Raw genomic sequence first — 16,466 nt, forward strand, 5'->3', positions numbered from 1 at the left:
CACAAAATTATTTATTATGAATTGAATAAAACAACCGCTATTTACAAACTTCGCATAAACTACACAATATTGTAGAAATGATGAATAAGAAATGTATTTATAATATTTATGGATATTTTGAAAAAGAATTTCAAATAATGTACTCAAAAAATGGGAATTATGGACATTTTTCGCTTCTACAAAGCAACAACCCTAAATAGGATTGAATTCAATAGAAATGGTGTAAAATATATTCGGCAATTCATAAACATCTCATTACAAATAAAAGTAAATTGCAAGATAAATTGTAAAAGAAATAGCAAAGAATAGAAAGCAATTATTTAGAAATAATAATGGGATCAATGCCATAAAAGCTTGATAAAATTACAAAACAAGAGGGATATTTTATTAAATACTAATTTTGTTAAAATAATAATTTATATGAAACGAGCGAGTAATTTTATGATAATAAGAAAAAAAAATAGTAAACATACATTGATTTTAATGCAGTTATTTGGTACTCTTAATTTTTTTATCATTTTCGTCATTGCATAAATGTGCGCTGTATTTTATAACTAATTACAGATAAAAATGTACAAAATGGCTGATAACTGGTGATGCATGTTATTATAGTATATATGAAGAGTCAGGACAATTTTTTTATCAAGAAGGCAAAGGACAATATTAAATAAAAAAACGATCTGAAAATATAAAACATAATTTTACCGTTTAAGTTTTTGTTAATATTTATCAGCACAAATGTAGATAATTGAATAAAATATTATATAAAAGAATTAATATCATATTAGAGTCACGAATATAAGTATAAAAAAAATATAAGGATAATTTATTAAAATTCATGTATTGTATTAAAAAGATTTATTTAACGACATAATCTACTAATTACATTATTTTCAATAATGAACAGTAAATATTAAACGTTATTAAATATTAAATTGAAATAATCTTTTATATAATAATATGTATAAAAATTGAAATAAATTAATTAAACTGATATAAGATAAACTATTTAGTATTTAACAATAATATAATAAAAATTTTATTAGTAATAAATAAACTAATTAAGGTTTATAATTACACGCAGATTGTGAATATCTATTAAAATCGGGAATTTACTAGTTCGTTGACATTACCACATGTAATGCTAAACTGTACATATGTACGTATGTATGTGTGGTACGTAGGCATGGTAACAATATTGATTTTTATAATAGTTGAATTCTACAATATACTGTTATATTTTTAGCCATTATATTTAAAATGTGGCAAGATAATGAAGTTCGGTTCGATGTTTCTTGCACGTAATATTTTTTATGCTTTTAATTATAATTATTATATAAATTTTAATTTTATTTAATCTTTATTCATATTATTTAAATACAAGTATAGTACTAAATATATAAATTGTATTAAATTGTAAATTAAGACATAATATATCAAGAATTTCAATAGGTGTACAATTAAAGTAAATAATATTATATTAATAAATATCTTATGTGAAATATTGTTATACCAAATTATAATTTTTTGCATTTTATATAAAATGATGTGAAGAATTAATAATAGATCAATATTTATAAATTGTCTTAAATTTCTATTAGTCATATGCAACTACGATTGGGAGAATTTACTGTTGATAAACTTGATTTAATAGAAGATACAAAAGGAAATGCAGGTGATAATGGAAGACTTATAGTAACTAATCTCAGAATTATATGGCATTCTTTGCTTCTTCCCAGAATCAACCTAAGTATGAATCAAATTAAATAATGTAATGTTTTCTTTTACAATCATATATTTATAAAATATGTATAATTACTAACATTAAATGAAATTTTTAAAACATTTGTAATAATTGAAGTTAAATTTTACAATTTTATAATCTATAAATATTATTCAACATATATAACTTACATATGTTACAAGACATAAGCATGATAAATCTGATAAATAAGTTTTTCTGTAGGTATTGGCTATAACACATTTATAACAGTGAATAGTGAAAATATACACAGTGTTAGTATAATTTCATAAATCACAAGTTTTTATTTTTATTTTATAAATAACAAAAGGATATTATTTTTGTAGTTGCAAGGAAAACATTTGCAAGCTCTACATATCTTAGCTTCCTTTCGAAATTGCAGATATGAATTTTTATTTACAAATCAAGATTTAAAAAGTACAAGACATTATACATCTGTTATTGGTGTATACAGGTATGTCTTTATATAATTTATAATTGTTTAAAATTGCTTATTATAGAAGATATGTATGAAAAAACATTTATTTATGTTTAAAAAACTGAAAACATTTTCAGTAACTTATATTGTAAATATTTCATAATTAGATATATTTTTTAAATGCAATGAAAACAGTACATTTTAATGCTTGGTAAAATATTTTTTATTTTCTTATGTGTTTTAATAATTTATTGATTTTTTTTATTTTTAATTTCAAACAGTAATAACTAAAATAAATATTTTTAAATAGATTTGTGTAAAAGAGTTTTTTTTAAAAGTCACATTTTATACTTAATTTTAAATTATCTCTTTCTTTCATTGTTTGTAGAATTTATTAAAAATATAAAAAAATTGTTTTTTGTAAAATTTAGCTGAGATAATAAAATGTGTAACACTAAAACAAAATATTTTACAAGATTATTATTATTACATTTTTTAAGTCTCTATTTTAATTTTCTAATTTAATTTATACTTTGATTAGATTAATTTTATTATATGTTTAAGGCACAAGATAAAAATATTTTTTAAATTATTTGTTCGACATATACTACGATAACAATATTATTACTTTTATATTGTTTCAAAAGATTTGAATTAGTTTATAAAATTATATTCTTTTTTTCTAATAATCTATTTGTAAATAATAAGTTAATAAACATAAGATAAGCATAAAAGTATACTTTCATTTTAAAATTTTAATTTCTAAAATATTTCATTATTAATATTAAATGTATTATATAAAACTCATACACAAACAAAGCAGTTAATCAAAAACTAACTAATTTAATATCTTTCTTTTAATAAAAAAAGCTTATCGCCTATGTTCATTCTTCAAACATATTTATTACAATTTCTATCTATTGAAATTTTTTCTAAAAAATGATAAAATAAATAAATATAAAATAAATGTTAAAACTTATAAAAATTTATTACTTCAATTATGATTATTTATAATTTGAAGTTTAATATAATTTATAATATGAAAAAAGAATTATTAAATCGTGATTTAAACATTACAGAGCATATATCTCATCTAAAATTTATCGAGAAATTAAATTGAGAAGTGGAATAATTAATGATAAACAATTAACTTTACTACCACAAGAAACAGTTCATTCAACATTACAAGATATTTGGAATTTATCGTTAGAACAGGTTAAACTCGTTATTATTTCTAGTAATTTATATTGCATATAAAAAATTTATTACTAAAATTTATTATATTAGGGAAATATTGGAACTTTTATTGTAACAAATATACGTTTGGTATGGTTTGCTGATATGAATTATCAATTTAACATATCAATTCCTTATCTTATAATAGCAAATGTAAGTACATCCAGTGAGTAATATATTGAATATGTAAAGATGTATTGGAAACTTTTAATGAAGAATGAGAAAAAGTAGTAAAAGAGTCTCACTGGTTCTTTAATAGATTACTATAAAAAATTCAAAGTTTGGTCCAACTTTAGTTATTACTAGCACAGAATCTAGTGGAGGATATATATTGGGATTTCAAGTTAATCCTGTTCAAAAACTTCATATTATTTACAAAGAAATTCTAATGTTATTGAAAGCATTTGAAAAATTTCCTATTTTTGGTATTGATTATACGTTTGAACATCAGGTAATATTATATTAATATTAATTTTAAACAAATTTATTCAATAAATAAATATGTTGTTATTAATTATTCATGAATTATTACAGGCTCCATTACAACAATCAAATGTGGAACAACATTCTGAGATACAAGACAATCAAACTGAAATTTCAAATGTGTTTGGCTATTATTTTTCTGAAGGATCAAATCAAAGAAAACCTAGTTTTTCGATTTATTTAGGTCTTGCAACAGAAGAACCTCGAGAAACCAGTACACTTCAAAGTTTATGGGAACTTGTGCCTCAAGCTTAATTGATACATTGATAAACTTGAAGTGTTACATAAATATTATTTTTAATACAAAATTTAAAAAGTAATTGACACTAATACATTGCATGTATTATATCAAAAAATATTATCTCACAACACATAAAATTGAATTAGAATTAATAAATTTCACTAGAATAGTTTAATGGATATAAAAGAAAGTTATTATAGTAAAATATATTATCTGATATTTTTCTAGTTTTAGTTTTTCTAAATCATTTGATATTTTGCAGCTAGATTTGTAAGAAAAATATAGATATAATAAACATACATATAATCATTATATGAGATACAATCAATTGCATTTATTAATTATATTAACATAACTATGGTCTTCTTTTATCGTGTTAGCTCTTCAAATATTTTTTACCACTCTTTTTATATATAAAAGAAGTCAATGGTAGGAATCTCACAACTATTTAATACAACTATTTTCTTCTCTTTTCAACATTTATATTATTAACACTTTACCAAATAGTTTTTAGTATTTTATTTATGGAAAAGTCAACGTCTATAAGGAATTGATAAAAAAAATAGATAATTAGAATTAAAGCATTAGTATTCTACAATATAACACTGAATAAGTCTTTAAATGTTTAATTGCAATTTCATACCACTTTTCAAATTTTGTCTTCAAATTTAACTTGGTCTACAATTCAAAGGTTGCACAATTGATTGATCTTGATTATCATCATCTTCGCTTAGGTCAGGCTGCTGATCAGGAAATCTATATCCCATATTCATAAGCATTACTTCAAATGGATCACTCTTCATGCGAATTTGATTTGCTGATGCAGCACCTTCTAAATTTTGAATTTCTCTTTCATTTATGCTGCCATCCTATCATATAAATATCAATTTTTACTATTTCCTCAATAAAATAATTTTTATTTCTTTAAAATAATTATATACTTTTAATAAAATATTTTTATTAAATAATTATTAAACATACTTCAGGTAAAGGACTCCATAATCTAACTACTGGATCAATACCACTAGTAGCTAGTAAACATGTAGTTGGATGAGGCTGAAGACAGTTCACAATACGTTCGTCTCCTCTAAGAACACGTACAATATTTGTGGTATTACGATCCCAAATAAAAAAAGAACCATCATCTGATCCTGCCACAATATATTGACCATTGCTTTAAAAAAAATTGATAATTATAAATGCATTACTAATTAATAAATTTTCAGGACGATTTATGAATTATTTTTTAAATATACTTACTTTCCAAAAAAATTAGCTTCTTTTATATCAGTTGTAGTATTACAATGCCCATAAAACCTCATTTTATAATCAATTGTATTACGTCGCCATTCTTGTTCATATTCTGATATTTGTATCATTAGCTGATTCATATTAATATCTCTACCTGATTGTATAATAATTACATTAATCGTTGATTAAAAAAATATTTTTAAAGAACAAATGTAAAAACCTATTGTTAGTGTATACTATTATACATGTCACTATTATTTGAATTTATCTATATTTTTACATGCATGTTATAAAATATGAGGAATATGCAAACTTGGTTGTCCATTTTTAGTTTTTTCTTTATGTTTAGCAAATCAATTATGACAATTTGAAAAATATATAAATATGTACAATTTGAGTTTATCAGAATATTTACACAGGAAAAAGTAAAATGGATATATAAACAAGAACTTTGTCTAAGCTTTGTTTCAATGATCAAGATAAATGTTTTTAACATAAGTATCATCATAAAAGAATTGATAAAATTCAAAGCTTGAAAAATTAACATTAAAAACTATTAAAATATTGTAAAAGAATTATTTTTCATAAAATTATGAAATACAAAATAAAAATACAAAAACAGTTCCAATGAAGAGAAAATGATGTAATATTTTGAATATTATATATATATATATATATATACACTATAATTTCACAGTATTAAAATGTAATTAAAGGAAAAGTCGGTATTGATAAAACAGCACGAACAAGTACAATTATAATTTTTTTTATATTCAATATTTCATACTTCAAAGAGAAAAATGTCACTTTTGTTGAAATTAAAAAATCATTAAATTGTCTTTAGATGGTTATACAGAGCAAGATTCGATAACTTGAATGGTTGTATTATAAGTTATTATAATTATTAAATTGTCACTAAATATAGAAAACTGCTTCAAATTTGAAGATTGAAATTGAGGTAATAATGTTATGTAATATATTTCTAATATGATCATGCACATACTCATACAATAAGATCAAGTCAGTAATGATTCAAATCAGCAAGTTTTTAAATTTTACTGACTATTTTCTCTAAAGTGAAACATCAAAGAAGATTTAAGAAGATAGTTGCTAAAGAAATATAATGTAAAACAAAATAAAATTAATTAATTAAGTTTTATTGTGTGGGAAAAAATACATATAAATAGTGAAACGAATTTGTACCATAATATACTAAACAATATATCTCAAATTATGAACTTAAATGAAGAAATGTTTATTATTAATAAAAAAAAACAAACATATCTAAAAACTTCTTCATTATTTTAAAATCCTTTCTATAATTTTATAGTTTTACTTTAAATAATTGTCTAAATAATTATAGCATTATATTATAGCACTATATATAGCAGAATGTAAATACTATATTATACTGAAATTCAATAACATTTGTAGTATAAGAAATATTCTCCAAATTTTCATACCTGAATTGTAAATATATAAAAACTAAAAAAAAAAAAAGAAAACTAATTTTACATACTCCTTACATCTTATAACATTCAAGAAACATGATAAACTCAGTAATATTGTGTGCACAATCAGGGTATTTTGCTAAAGTTATTACAAATCAATACCTATGACATTACAAAAGACAGAAACTTAAGACTTTTTTAGATTTTATTTGGCATAAAAAGAACTTTTTATTTTTTATAGAACTACACTAGATAGAAATAAATTAGAAAAAATGAAGATCATCTTTAAAATTTTGAGTGCAAATAGATATATACGTAATAGATAATTTCAATTTTCATATTAAATTAAATGTTTCTCAGTTTTAACAAATTTAACCAACAGATTTTTTGGAATAGAATTAATATGTTACTTATAATCACAAAGTACATTAGCTTAATGAGAAACTTAAAGATATACATATGGAAAAGATGTAGATTTATATTTTCATTATAACCTTAATAATTTATAATTTAAAATTTACTAAAATGGTTTGTTTTCAGTGATTTTATGAATATAAATCCAATTTTAAGCTATATATAGTAACACAATCATATAAAATCTTGTGTAGTCTGTGGGAAATAACTTACTAAAATTTGGTTATTTTATAAAAATAAAGTGAAAAAAACTATATAAAAAATGATAATGTTATTAAAATTTTAATCATGGCATAATAAGTCCAATAAGATAAGTAGATTGCAAAAATACTACATACGATGTTTCAGTAGCTAAAAATTTAGAAAAACAAATTACAATTATTTCACTCCCCATTGTAATTAAAATTAAGAGATTAATATAGTGTATTAAATTTAGTATTACAATTGCATGTATATAAAAGTCAAAGTAGGTAATATGTACTTTTTAAATATTTACTTTTTTAGGAAACATGTAGCAATGTTCAAATATTTAATCATTACATTCTGCACTAGTGGTTATACAAAACTCTAAAGTAATTGAAAATTTCATATTCACAGTTATTTTTATCACTAAATATATTATTAAACATAGTATCATTGAGTACTGAATTTAATAAAGCTCAACTGCAAAATATACATATTTTATTAAATATGATATCAGAAGCTAAGAAATACGTTTTTTAAAATTAGATATAAACATTTGATTTCAGTATATCGTATTGATTTCAATTTTATTCATTTTGAATTCTATGTATTGCAACAAAATTTTAGTTAGCGCTTGAAGAACAAAAATTGTAAGTAGTATAGAAAATTAGTGAATTTTTTGTTAAATTGTCGGCTATAAGAACTGTTTGCTCTTTGACAGATTTAGATAAATAGAATTCTACAGTAACATATCTAACAGATTAGCTTTTGAATACTATATTTAGTTCATATTATCATGTAAGTAATGAAAGCTCTCATTGCGTGTTAAGTATCTAATAAATGGAATAGTGTAATAAAAATATATAGTATTTATAGTTTTTGAAAATTATAAAGAGTACAATTCAGAATATATCATAAAATTCTAAACTGTAATACAATATTCTACTAAAACAAGACACATTTATATTTAGATAAGTATGGAAATCATTTTGAACATTTGATGTAGTGAATGTGTTTTCCATAATTAATTTTGATTATTAATAGATTGTATTATTAATTAATTAATCGACTGATTTTATGAACATGTTGTAAATTTACTATAAGCAATACTTTAATTAGTAATAATTTCTAAAGAATAGATTAATATGTAAACTTAAAATGTAAACTTGAAATGAAAAGTATCTAGTTTAATATGAAAATTGGGATTATACTTCCTACTTCCATTAAAAATTTATGAGATGAACTTTACTTTTATATACTAATATCCTATTTAAAAAAATAAGAAAGTCTTCTCATGCAAAATAAAATATAAAAATTTACAAGTTTACAATCTCAAAGAAATGAACTTGTAACAACATTAGGAAAACATATCCTATATATGTGTATATATATATACATACATATATAGACATATATATACACACATATATTATATATATATATATATATGTATATATATATACACATCATATCAATCTTTGAATACAATGTAACAAAGAAAGACATACCAGAATCTATAGCTTCTTTTATATCCATTTTTAATGCTTTACATGCAGAGTTAGATGCATATTCAGGAAATTTTTGTTGAAAGTCTTTAATTATTTTATCAGCTTCAACTGATTGATGTAAATCAAAGAGACAACGAGCCAATCTACAAATATATATAGATATGTGTATGTATATATATGTACATATATAAGTATATATGTATATATGTATATATACAGGATGTTCTAGCAATTATCCAAACAACTATTTCATTCTATCTGGTACGTCATCCCAAATAGGATAGCCTGTATGCACTATGAATCTCAATTCTATTATCAATTTATTACCAAAACAAAAATACATGTATCTATGTTTTGAGGTGATAATTTCTTATTTTTCATGTATCTGTTTACTTTTTATATTTATATTTTAGTACAACTGGATTGTCTGTAAATCTTTAATTTTATGCAATCTCATAAAGAGGAATCTGACAAAATTAAAGTCAGTATCTGAGGAAAATGTGATAAAAGTTCATATATTATTTTATCTATCATTCTAAAAGATAAATATTTAAAAAAGTCACAATTTCTTTTATATGCAATAATTTTTTATTCTTTGAATCATATTCTTTTTCTTTATCTTTTTATCTTTTTAAAAAATTTATATACTTTCCTATTATAAGAGAAATTTAATAAAGATATTATTAATGATATTACTCCATAAGCTTATTGAAGATAAATATCGAAACTCCGTTTAACTACTGTAATATATAGGATGATTCTCTAATGGACTCGAAGGCAATACTGCCGCCGAAAAACAACATCGCAGCAGAGGCCCTTTGTCCTAATACGATGATTTGATAAATGTGTGCAATAACTATATTTATGTATGCCTATGTGAAGTGAAGTTTTAAATATTAAGTCTCTTGAATAAACAATACTGTCTTTGAGTCCACAAGCAAACAAATTACCTTGTATAAACTTCTAATTGTTCAATAATAATTTATATAAATGTTACTAATACTAACATGGATAAACTGGACTTTATTTGAAAAACGGTCATATGTGAAACCAATATTTCCGAAACTACGTACAAAAATAATCATATATCACATAATTTTATGGAAATTATAATGTTATAGATAACAATGATAAAAACCATAACATTTTTTACATTTCTGAATATAAAATACTAATTCTGTTAATACTTTTCAATACCGATAATAACTCCATTATTATCATGATACTGTTCACATATGATACATAAGGAAAAGAAAAACAATTTTCTTTAAATTTCTTAACATATACCAAAATGAAAAATAAGATATTCAATGACTCAAATATGTATTCGTATGCTATTCACATACTGAATTGGTGTTTTATCATTTCCATTATTAAAACTATACATAAATATAATATTAATATATTCAAAGTTTGAAAATCTATGAGATATTATACACACTGAACAGAAATTGTCAGTTTAACAACTAGAAGTAAGCAAAATGTAAACAGTTGCATTTTTATATTTATATCAAAAAAAGGAGATATATCAGGAGGTAAACAAATTAAGATTCATAGAGTATATGACTTTTTTCATTTAAAATAACCTATGAAACATATTAAGAAAGCTGTTTGGTTAACTTCTCGAACATTCTGTATATTATGTTACATTTAATTAAACTAAGTGCGTTATTATAGTATTCACAGACTGTTATTACCTAAAATGAGCTTTTACATGTCCAGGATCAAGGAGTAGTGTTGTTTGACAATCCTTAAGAGCAGAATATATATCTCCATCCCTGAAAATTACATAGAATTATATTATATTCAAAATTTATATATAAAAAAAATGTTTTTGTAAATCTCTTATTTGAAAAATGATATCTTCCAAAAATTAAATTTTCTCAATTTCTAATTTATTTTATTTTTTAAATATTTTATAATATCTCAGGTTTTAAAATAGTGCAAGAAATGAAAATAGTGAGAAGCTCATACCAAATTCGTTTCATATATGCTGCAGCTCTATTGGCAAAAAGCACAGCTGCAGTCGGACAATAACTGATTGCTTTATTGTATAAATTAATTGCTAATGTATAATTTTGTTGCTTAAAGCTTTCATTAGCCTAAAAGAAAAACATAATAATTAAAAATAGAACATAATTAGTTTATTCCTTTTTTATATTAGTATTAAAATAAAAATTTACCTAGTTAAACAAAGTAGGCAAATTTAATGTTGTGTAATTTAAAGTTATTTTTCTATAATACGTTTAAAAAAATTTATAATTTTTATGTTAATTAAAAATAAAATTTGTAGAAAATTTCACATAATATATACTTACTTGACATTTTAATTCTTCAACATGTGGTGGCAGGAATTTAACATTTTTTGTAGTAAAATCTGTAATATCTTCATTACTCTCCATATAGTCATTTTCAAAATCTCCTATTAGTAGATTTTTAATAAATTTAAATATATTCATGATTGTATGTGTTTAGAAGTATAACTTAGTTTATCTAAGATTACAATACAACGATACAAAATTTAACATAAAAGGAATATTGTATCAGTCATTACTGTTATTTTGTAATAGTTATTATTTGTATATAATTTATATTATGTTAACAAAATACTTAAAAAATTGTGAATTTTTTAACAACGTCTTATAATCTTATAATTAGTAATGTAAGATATAAAAGTTTGCAATTATGATCATTACCTAAATACATATTTGTAGAATAACCAAAGCATGTCTTCGATCTTTTTGGGTTATTGATGTCAAATAAATAAATCTGTTCACCACCCATATTAACAAGAAGTTCATTTCCATCAGCACTGAAGGTTAAATATGTAGTAGTGAGACTCCTATTACTGTCACGTTGCCGAGAATGTAGATGGCCTGCTCAATATCAAACATTAACAGTCTTTGTTAGAGTGATCATATAATATATAACAAAGGAGGAATATAAGGGTAAAGGAGTCGCGTACGCTATTTCTGATCGTACGAACGAACCCGCGATAAAGTATTGTGCGCAACCCAATGGTATATTCTCTTCTGGATCGCCTCCTCCAGCTAAACGTATACATACATTTGTTCTTGTCCAGCGATTATGTGAAGATGAAATAGGCACCTATTGTTTAAAAAAAATTTACAAAGTTAGAAGAAAAATTAACTTCTCTTTAATTAATATATCAGCTATATTATTATTGTTAATAATATAATAGTATATTAGTTATTAGTAACATTATAATATTATATTAATTTCTATTTAATTACTCTTAATATTTAAGAATATATAACATTCTTATATTAATTCTTATATTTAAAAATATATTAAGAATTACAAATATTTTTATATTTATCAACATAAAATTCTTATTTCTATGATTTATATTAATTTTATATTAATACATGACGATTTTAAAATATAAAAATATCACAAAATTAAAAATATAAATAATAAAATATAAAAATACAATTATATTTAAAAGTAAGTTGCATATTTTAATAAAAAAGTTTAAAAAATAATTTAAATTTTATAATTACCTGAGAAAGCTTGATCATCCTACGATCATACATTCGTATATAAGCATCATTGGCTCCAATAGCTATTAATTCAGGTTTTTTTGGATTTACAGAAATGCACTTGCCTTCTGCATATCGACCAGCATGATTAACAAGATTTACTAATACACTGTTACAGTCAGTACTTTTACAACTGTGAGGAGCACGGATATCATATTGTAAAATAAGACCATCTTCTGCAGCACTCCAAAAAAGAAAAGGTACAGTATTTGCTGTGGCAATTCGTTTTACACGACCTATGTGACAATTACACGAAAATATTGGTTCAAGAAGATTAATGTCACGAACTCGTACTTTCCCATCTCCAGCACCTGATACTAATATCCTATCATTTGATTTTGGCATAAACTGCAAAAAATGGAAATAAATGTTTTTTCTGTCATTAATAATAAAATAATTATTAAAAATATCAGTAATTAAAAAATTTACCAGAACTAAATTTTTCAACTATAATATTAATAACAATGATATTAATACTTAAGAAATTATATATTCAATACTAATTTACCTTAACGGAAAATATATTTCCATGATGACGTGTGTGAAGTACTAATTTTTTTTCATATCGGAATGGATCCCATAATATAATGTTCATATCATCAGATGCTGAAGCAAGAATTCTAGAAATGCAATAAATATATTAAAACACATACTAACTACTAATAAATTATCTCGGTGCATATAAGAACACTTATTTAAATTATGAATATTTCTATCATATTTGTTTTATATTATAATTTAACGAATACTTACTGTCCACTTTCATTCCATTCTAAACAATTAACACATCCGGTATGACCAACCAATTCTTTTTCAAGTCCTAATCGAGATATCAAATTTTCTGTCACATGTAATTTCTGAGAAACTGAATGTGCCACTGAATCCTAAATAATGAATTAAATAGAATTAAACATCAACTTATTTTTATGGAACGCTTATGTTTAAGAAATTAACAATATATTAATATATAAAAATATTATAAAAAAACATTAAACGTGATCATGAATATACATGTTCATATTGTAAACAGATATTGAAAAATATTAGGTATTAATATAGTTATAAAGAATAAATAAATAAATATCTATATTTATATATAAGTGTAATTTTTTATTAACATACCCGTATTTCACGTTGACGTACTAAATCCAAAACTCTGTAATCTTTATCATGTATGTTAGGAAGCATTTCTATGTTTATTTCATCAATCACTTATTGTACTAAAAAAATTAAATATCCTCTGAAAATCATAAGAAAATTTATCGTCATTTTTATTTAACGTATTGCGTTTCAACTTTTTCAAGAAAAAATACAAATATAATCATTCTATAAAAAAATAACCCATCATGCAGTGATACTATTTCGTTAAAACAGAAAAAATTATTTTCACGAAAACTGGATAAGAATACTTAATTTAAAATTAACAAGATAAAGTAAAATACAAAATGGTTAATAAGTCGTTACTTGTTCATACATTATCAAAACGTTATTGAAACGTACTCGCACTGCTGTCCTTTTACACAATACCATGAACTTAACATAACTTTTGTACTTTATCACATTCTATCGTACAGTTGCTATATGTATACATATGTCTATATGTATTCTTGTTTCTGTATTGTACACTTTATTTTTATTTTAGTTAAAAATATAATCCAATTTTACAATTATCTTTTATCTTCTAGAGCAATGAACATGAAGATATAATTTTCTACATGTCAAGCTTTACTTCCATTTTCATTCTTTTCATGTTCCTATATATATGTATATATTGGCTGACTTGTACAGGTTGGACGTCTATAACAATTAAATTGATCTGAGATAGTAAATTTTATATTCATGTTAAATTTTGTTAACTTTATTTTTTTTGTAAGATCATATGTATAAATATAATTTTTTAATGAATCTATTTAATGTGAGAACATATTTTATTTCCTAACCTAAACAAAATTTATTTGAATTCATAAATATTGTAATATTTACTAAATTTTTATTTATATTAACACTATATCTCTTATTACTGTATTATATTTATTAGTATTATCGTGATATGAAGATTATTATTGCTATTATATGCATGCACTGTTTTATTGCATATGTGTATATAAATATGTACATGATGATCTAAAAAGTTAAGCTAAAGTCTAAAAAGTTATCTATTAAATTTTTGTAATATTATTATAAATTATAAAATATGCCAATTTATAACTTACAGGATTATGATGAAAATGAAGTAAAAATGAATTAGCATGATGCAGTGCAAATATGTATTGAAATAATAAGAAAGGCGATTTTGATAAAAGTTTTTGTTTTTAAATTTAATTCTACATATAATGAGATTTCTGCAAAATATTTTCATAGATCTATGTGTAATAGATGCATGTTTCTCACACATAATTGGAATCAATAGAATAATTAGTTTTATAGTATTATCTACGTATATAATATAATCTGATAAGCTATTATGTAAATATATTTTTTATTATGATTATAATTATTAATTTTTATACGATCTTTATTAATAAATTCATTTTTGTCATTATATATTATTTTGATTCATATATATATTATTATTTTACTTTTTATTTAGAGAAAAAGGAAAAAGTTTAGAATAATATGTTAATAATTGAAATATAGTTACAACTAAAGATGCGTTGTATTTAAATATTTATAAATAAGTAACTTGAAAATATTTTCCTTGCTCAAATATAAAAAATAAAAAAAGTATAATTTAATTCTTATTACAAAGATAATATTCATTGTGCATTATAATTTAAATGCCGCTATTGCTACTATCATAAATATAATTAAAAAGTTGTAATCTTGTAATGTGTAAAAAAATATGTGATAATGAAATTTGGACTTTGTATTACATATAAAGTAACCATATTCTTTATGGATTTATTAGAAATCATTGAATTCAAAAAAAAGACAAATATATTTAAAATAAAATTTTGTAATATGATGTGTGATGAGATAAAATTTGATAGAATAATCAGGAAATATTGATAGATTTAGATATTACGTTGCATATATATATATAAGTACTGTGAAAATCATATATGGTATGGAATGACATATTTATTGAAAAGTGTTGTATTTAGGAAATTTTTATAACATATATATTATATTAAATTTGATAAACATACATAAATATAATAAAAAAATACAAAATTAACACCATATTCGTTAATTTAAATCGGAACTACTTTTAATTACTATATTCAATTGTTCACATTACATTGTTGAAGCTACAGTATGTACATATGTATAAATATTGATATCTCCGCAATGAAATAAAATATTGAAATAATGTTTGTTGACTTAAAATTTCCTAAAAATTACAAATTAATATTAATTTTATAAAACAAAAAATTATGTTTATTCTAATAACCATATAAAGTTTACAATATTAAATATTGTATAAACTAAAATTAATCTTTTACAAACATTTTTTCCAATGTTATAAAAATTTGAGTACTAAAGTTAGTGCCCATTCAAATTATATTATATATATATATAAAATTGCAGCAATAGTATAGAGATTTCAAAAAATTATAATACTGAAGAACTGTATTTTATGTGGCAGTGACAGTTTTGAAAGTATCCTGCAGAAATATTTAAAAATTAAAATACAAAGTTAAAGTTTGTAAAATTAAAGAAACTATAACTATTTTGCACATTATATTTATTTTTTATTAACACAGAGTGTGTTAACCTTTTTAATTATTTTTTATATATTGTACAAGACAATAAATAATTTAATAAAATTTTATGTTCAGTAATACGTAATTTTATTATGTGACCACTAGCGCCAACACGGATTAATGTACAGAACTACAATAACTTACGAAAATTTTTCGAAAGTGTAACTCGTTGGCGCCTTTTACTACAAATGTGAAAATTGTTTAAAACATTAATACGATATTTCTAATCGTAAATAAAAATTATTCAAC

At 22.1% G+C, this 16,466-nt stretch overlaps 2 protein-coding genes across 4 annotated transcripts; one reads left to right on the plus strand and one right to left on the minus strand.

The window, feature by feature from the left end:
- Positions 1-1,260: 1,260 nt before the first annotated feature.
- Positions 1,261-4,256, plus strand: BBS5 (Bardet-Biedl syndrome 5 protein). The gene is made up of 8 exons (XM_017897264.1): positions 1,261-1,301; positions 1,602-1,750; positions 1,967-2,016; positions 2,089-2,216; positions 3,260-3,395; positions 3,468-3,569; positions 3,676-3,867; positions 3,951-4,256. The coding sequence occupies exons 1-8, from the start codon at positions 1,261-1,263 to the stop codon at positions 4,152-4,154; spliced, it is 1,002 nt and encodes a 333-aa protein (XP_017752753.1). The 3' UTR covers positions 4,155-4,256.
- A 533-nt stretch (positions 4,257-4,789) lies between these two features.
- adp (WD and tetratricopeptide repeats 1) lies at positions 4,790-14,097 on the minus strand. Of its 3 annotated transcripts, none has more exons than XM_017897250.1 (14): positions 14,011-14,097; positions 13,633-13,750; positions 13,264-13,394; positions 13,019-13,130; positions 12,472-12,858; positions 11,938-12,055; positions 11,644-11,823; positions 11,266-11,369; positions 10,922-11,049; positions 10,645-10,725; positions 8,948-9,090; positions 5,401-5,545; positions 5,122-5,314; positions 4,790-5,009 (listed from the first exon to the last, which is right to left on the minus strand). In XM_017897250.1, the coding sequence occupies exons 2-14, from the start codon at positions 13,696-13,698 to the stop codon at positions 4,809-4,811; spliced, it is 1,989 nt and encodes a 662-aa protein (XP_017752739.1). In that variant the 5' UTR covers positions 13,699-13,750; positions 14,011-14,097; the 3' UTR covers positions 4,790-4,808. The 3 variants fall into 3 exon arrangements, with proteins under 3 accessions (XP_017752739.1, XP_017752738.1, XP_017752740.1); XM_017897249.1 differs by having other exon boundaries at positions 13,985-14,097; XM_017897251.1 differs by lacking the exon at positions 8,948-9,090 and having other exon boundaries at positions 5,401-5,541; positions 13,985-14,097.
- Positions 14,098-16,466: the final 2,369 nt, after the last annotated feature.

This window comes from Eufriesea mexicana, unplaced genomic scaffold (genome assembly GCF_001483705.2).
Source record: "Eufriesea mexicana isolate 0111107269 unplaced genomic scaffold, ASM148370v2 scaffold484, whole genome shotgun sequence".
NCBI lineage: Eukaryota > Metazoa > Arthropoda > Insecta > Hymenoptera > Apidae > Eufriesea > Eufriesea mexicana.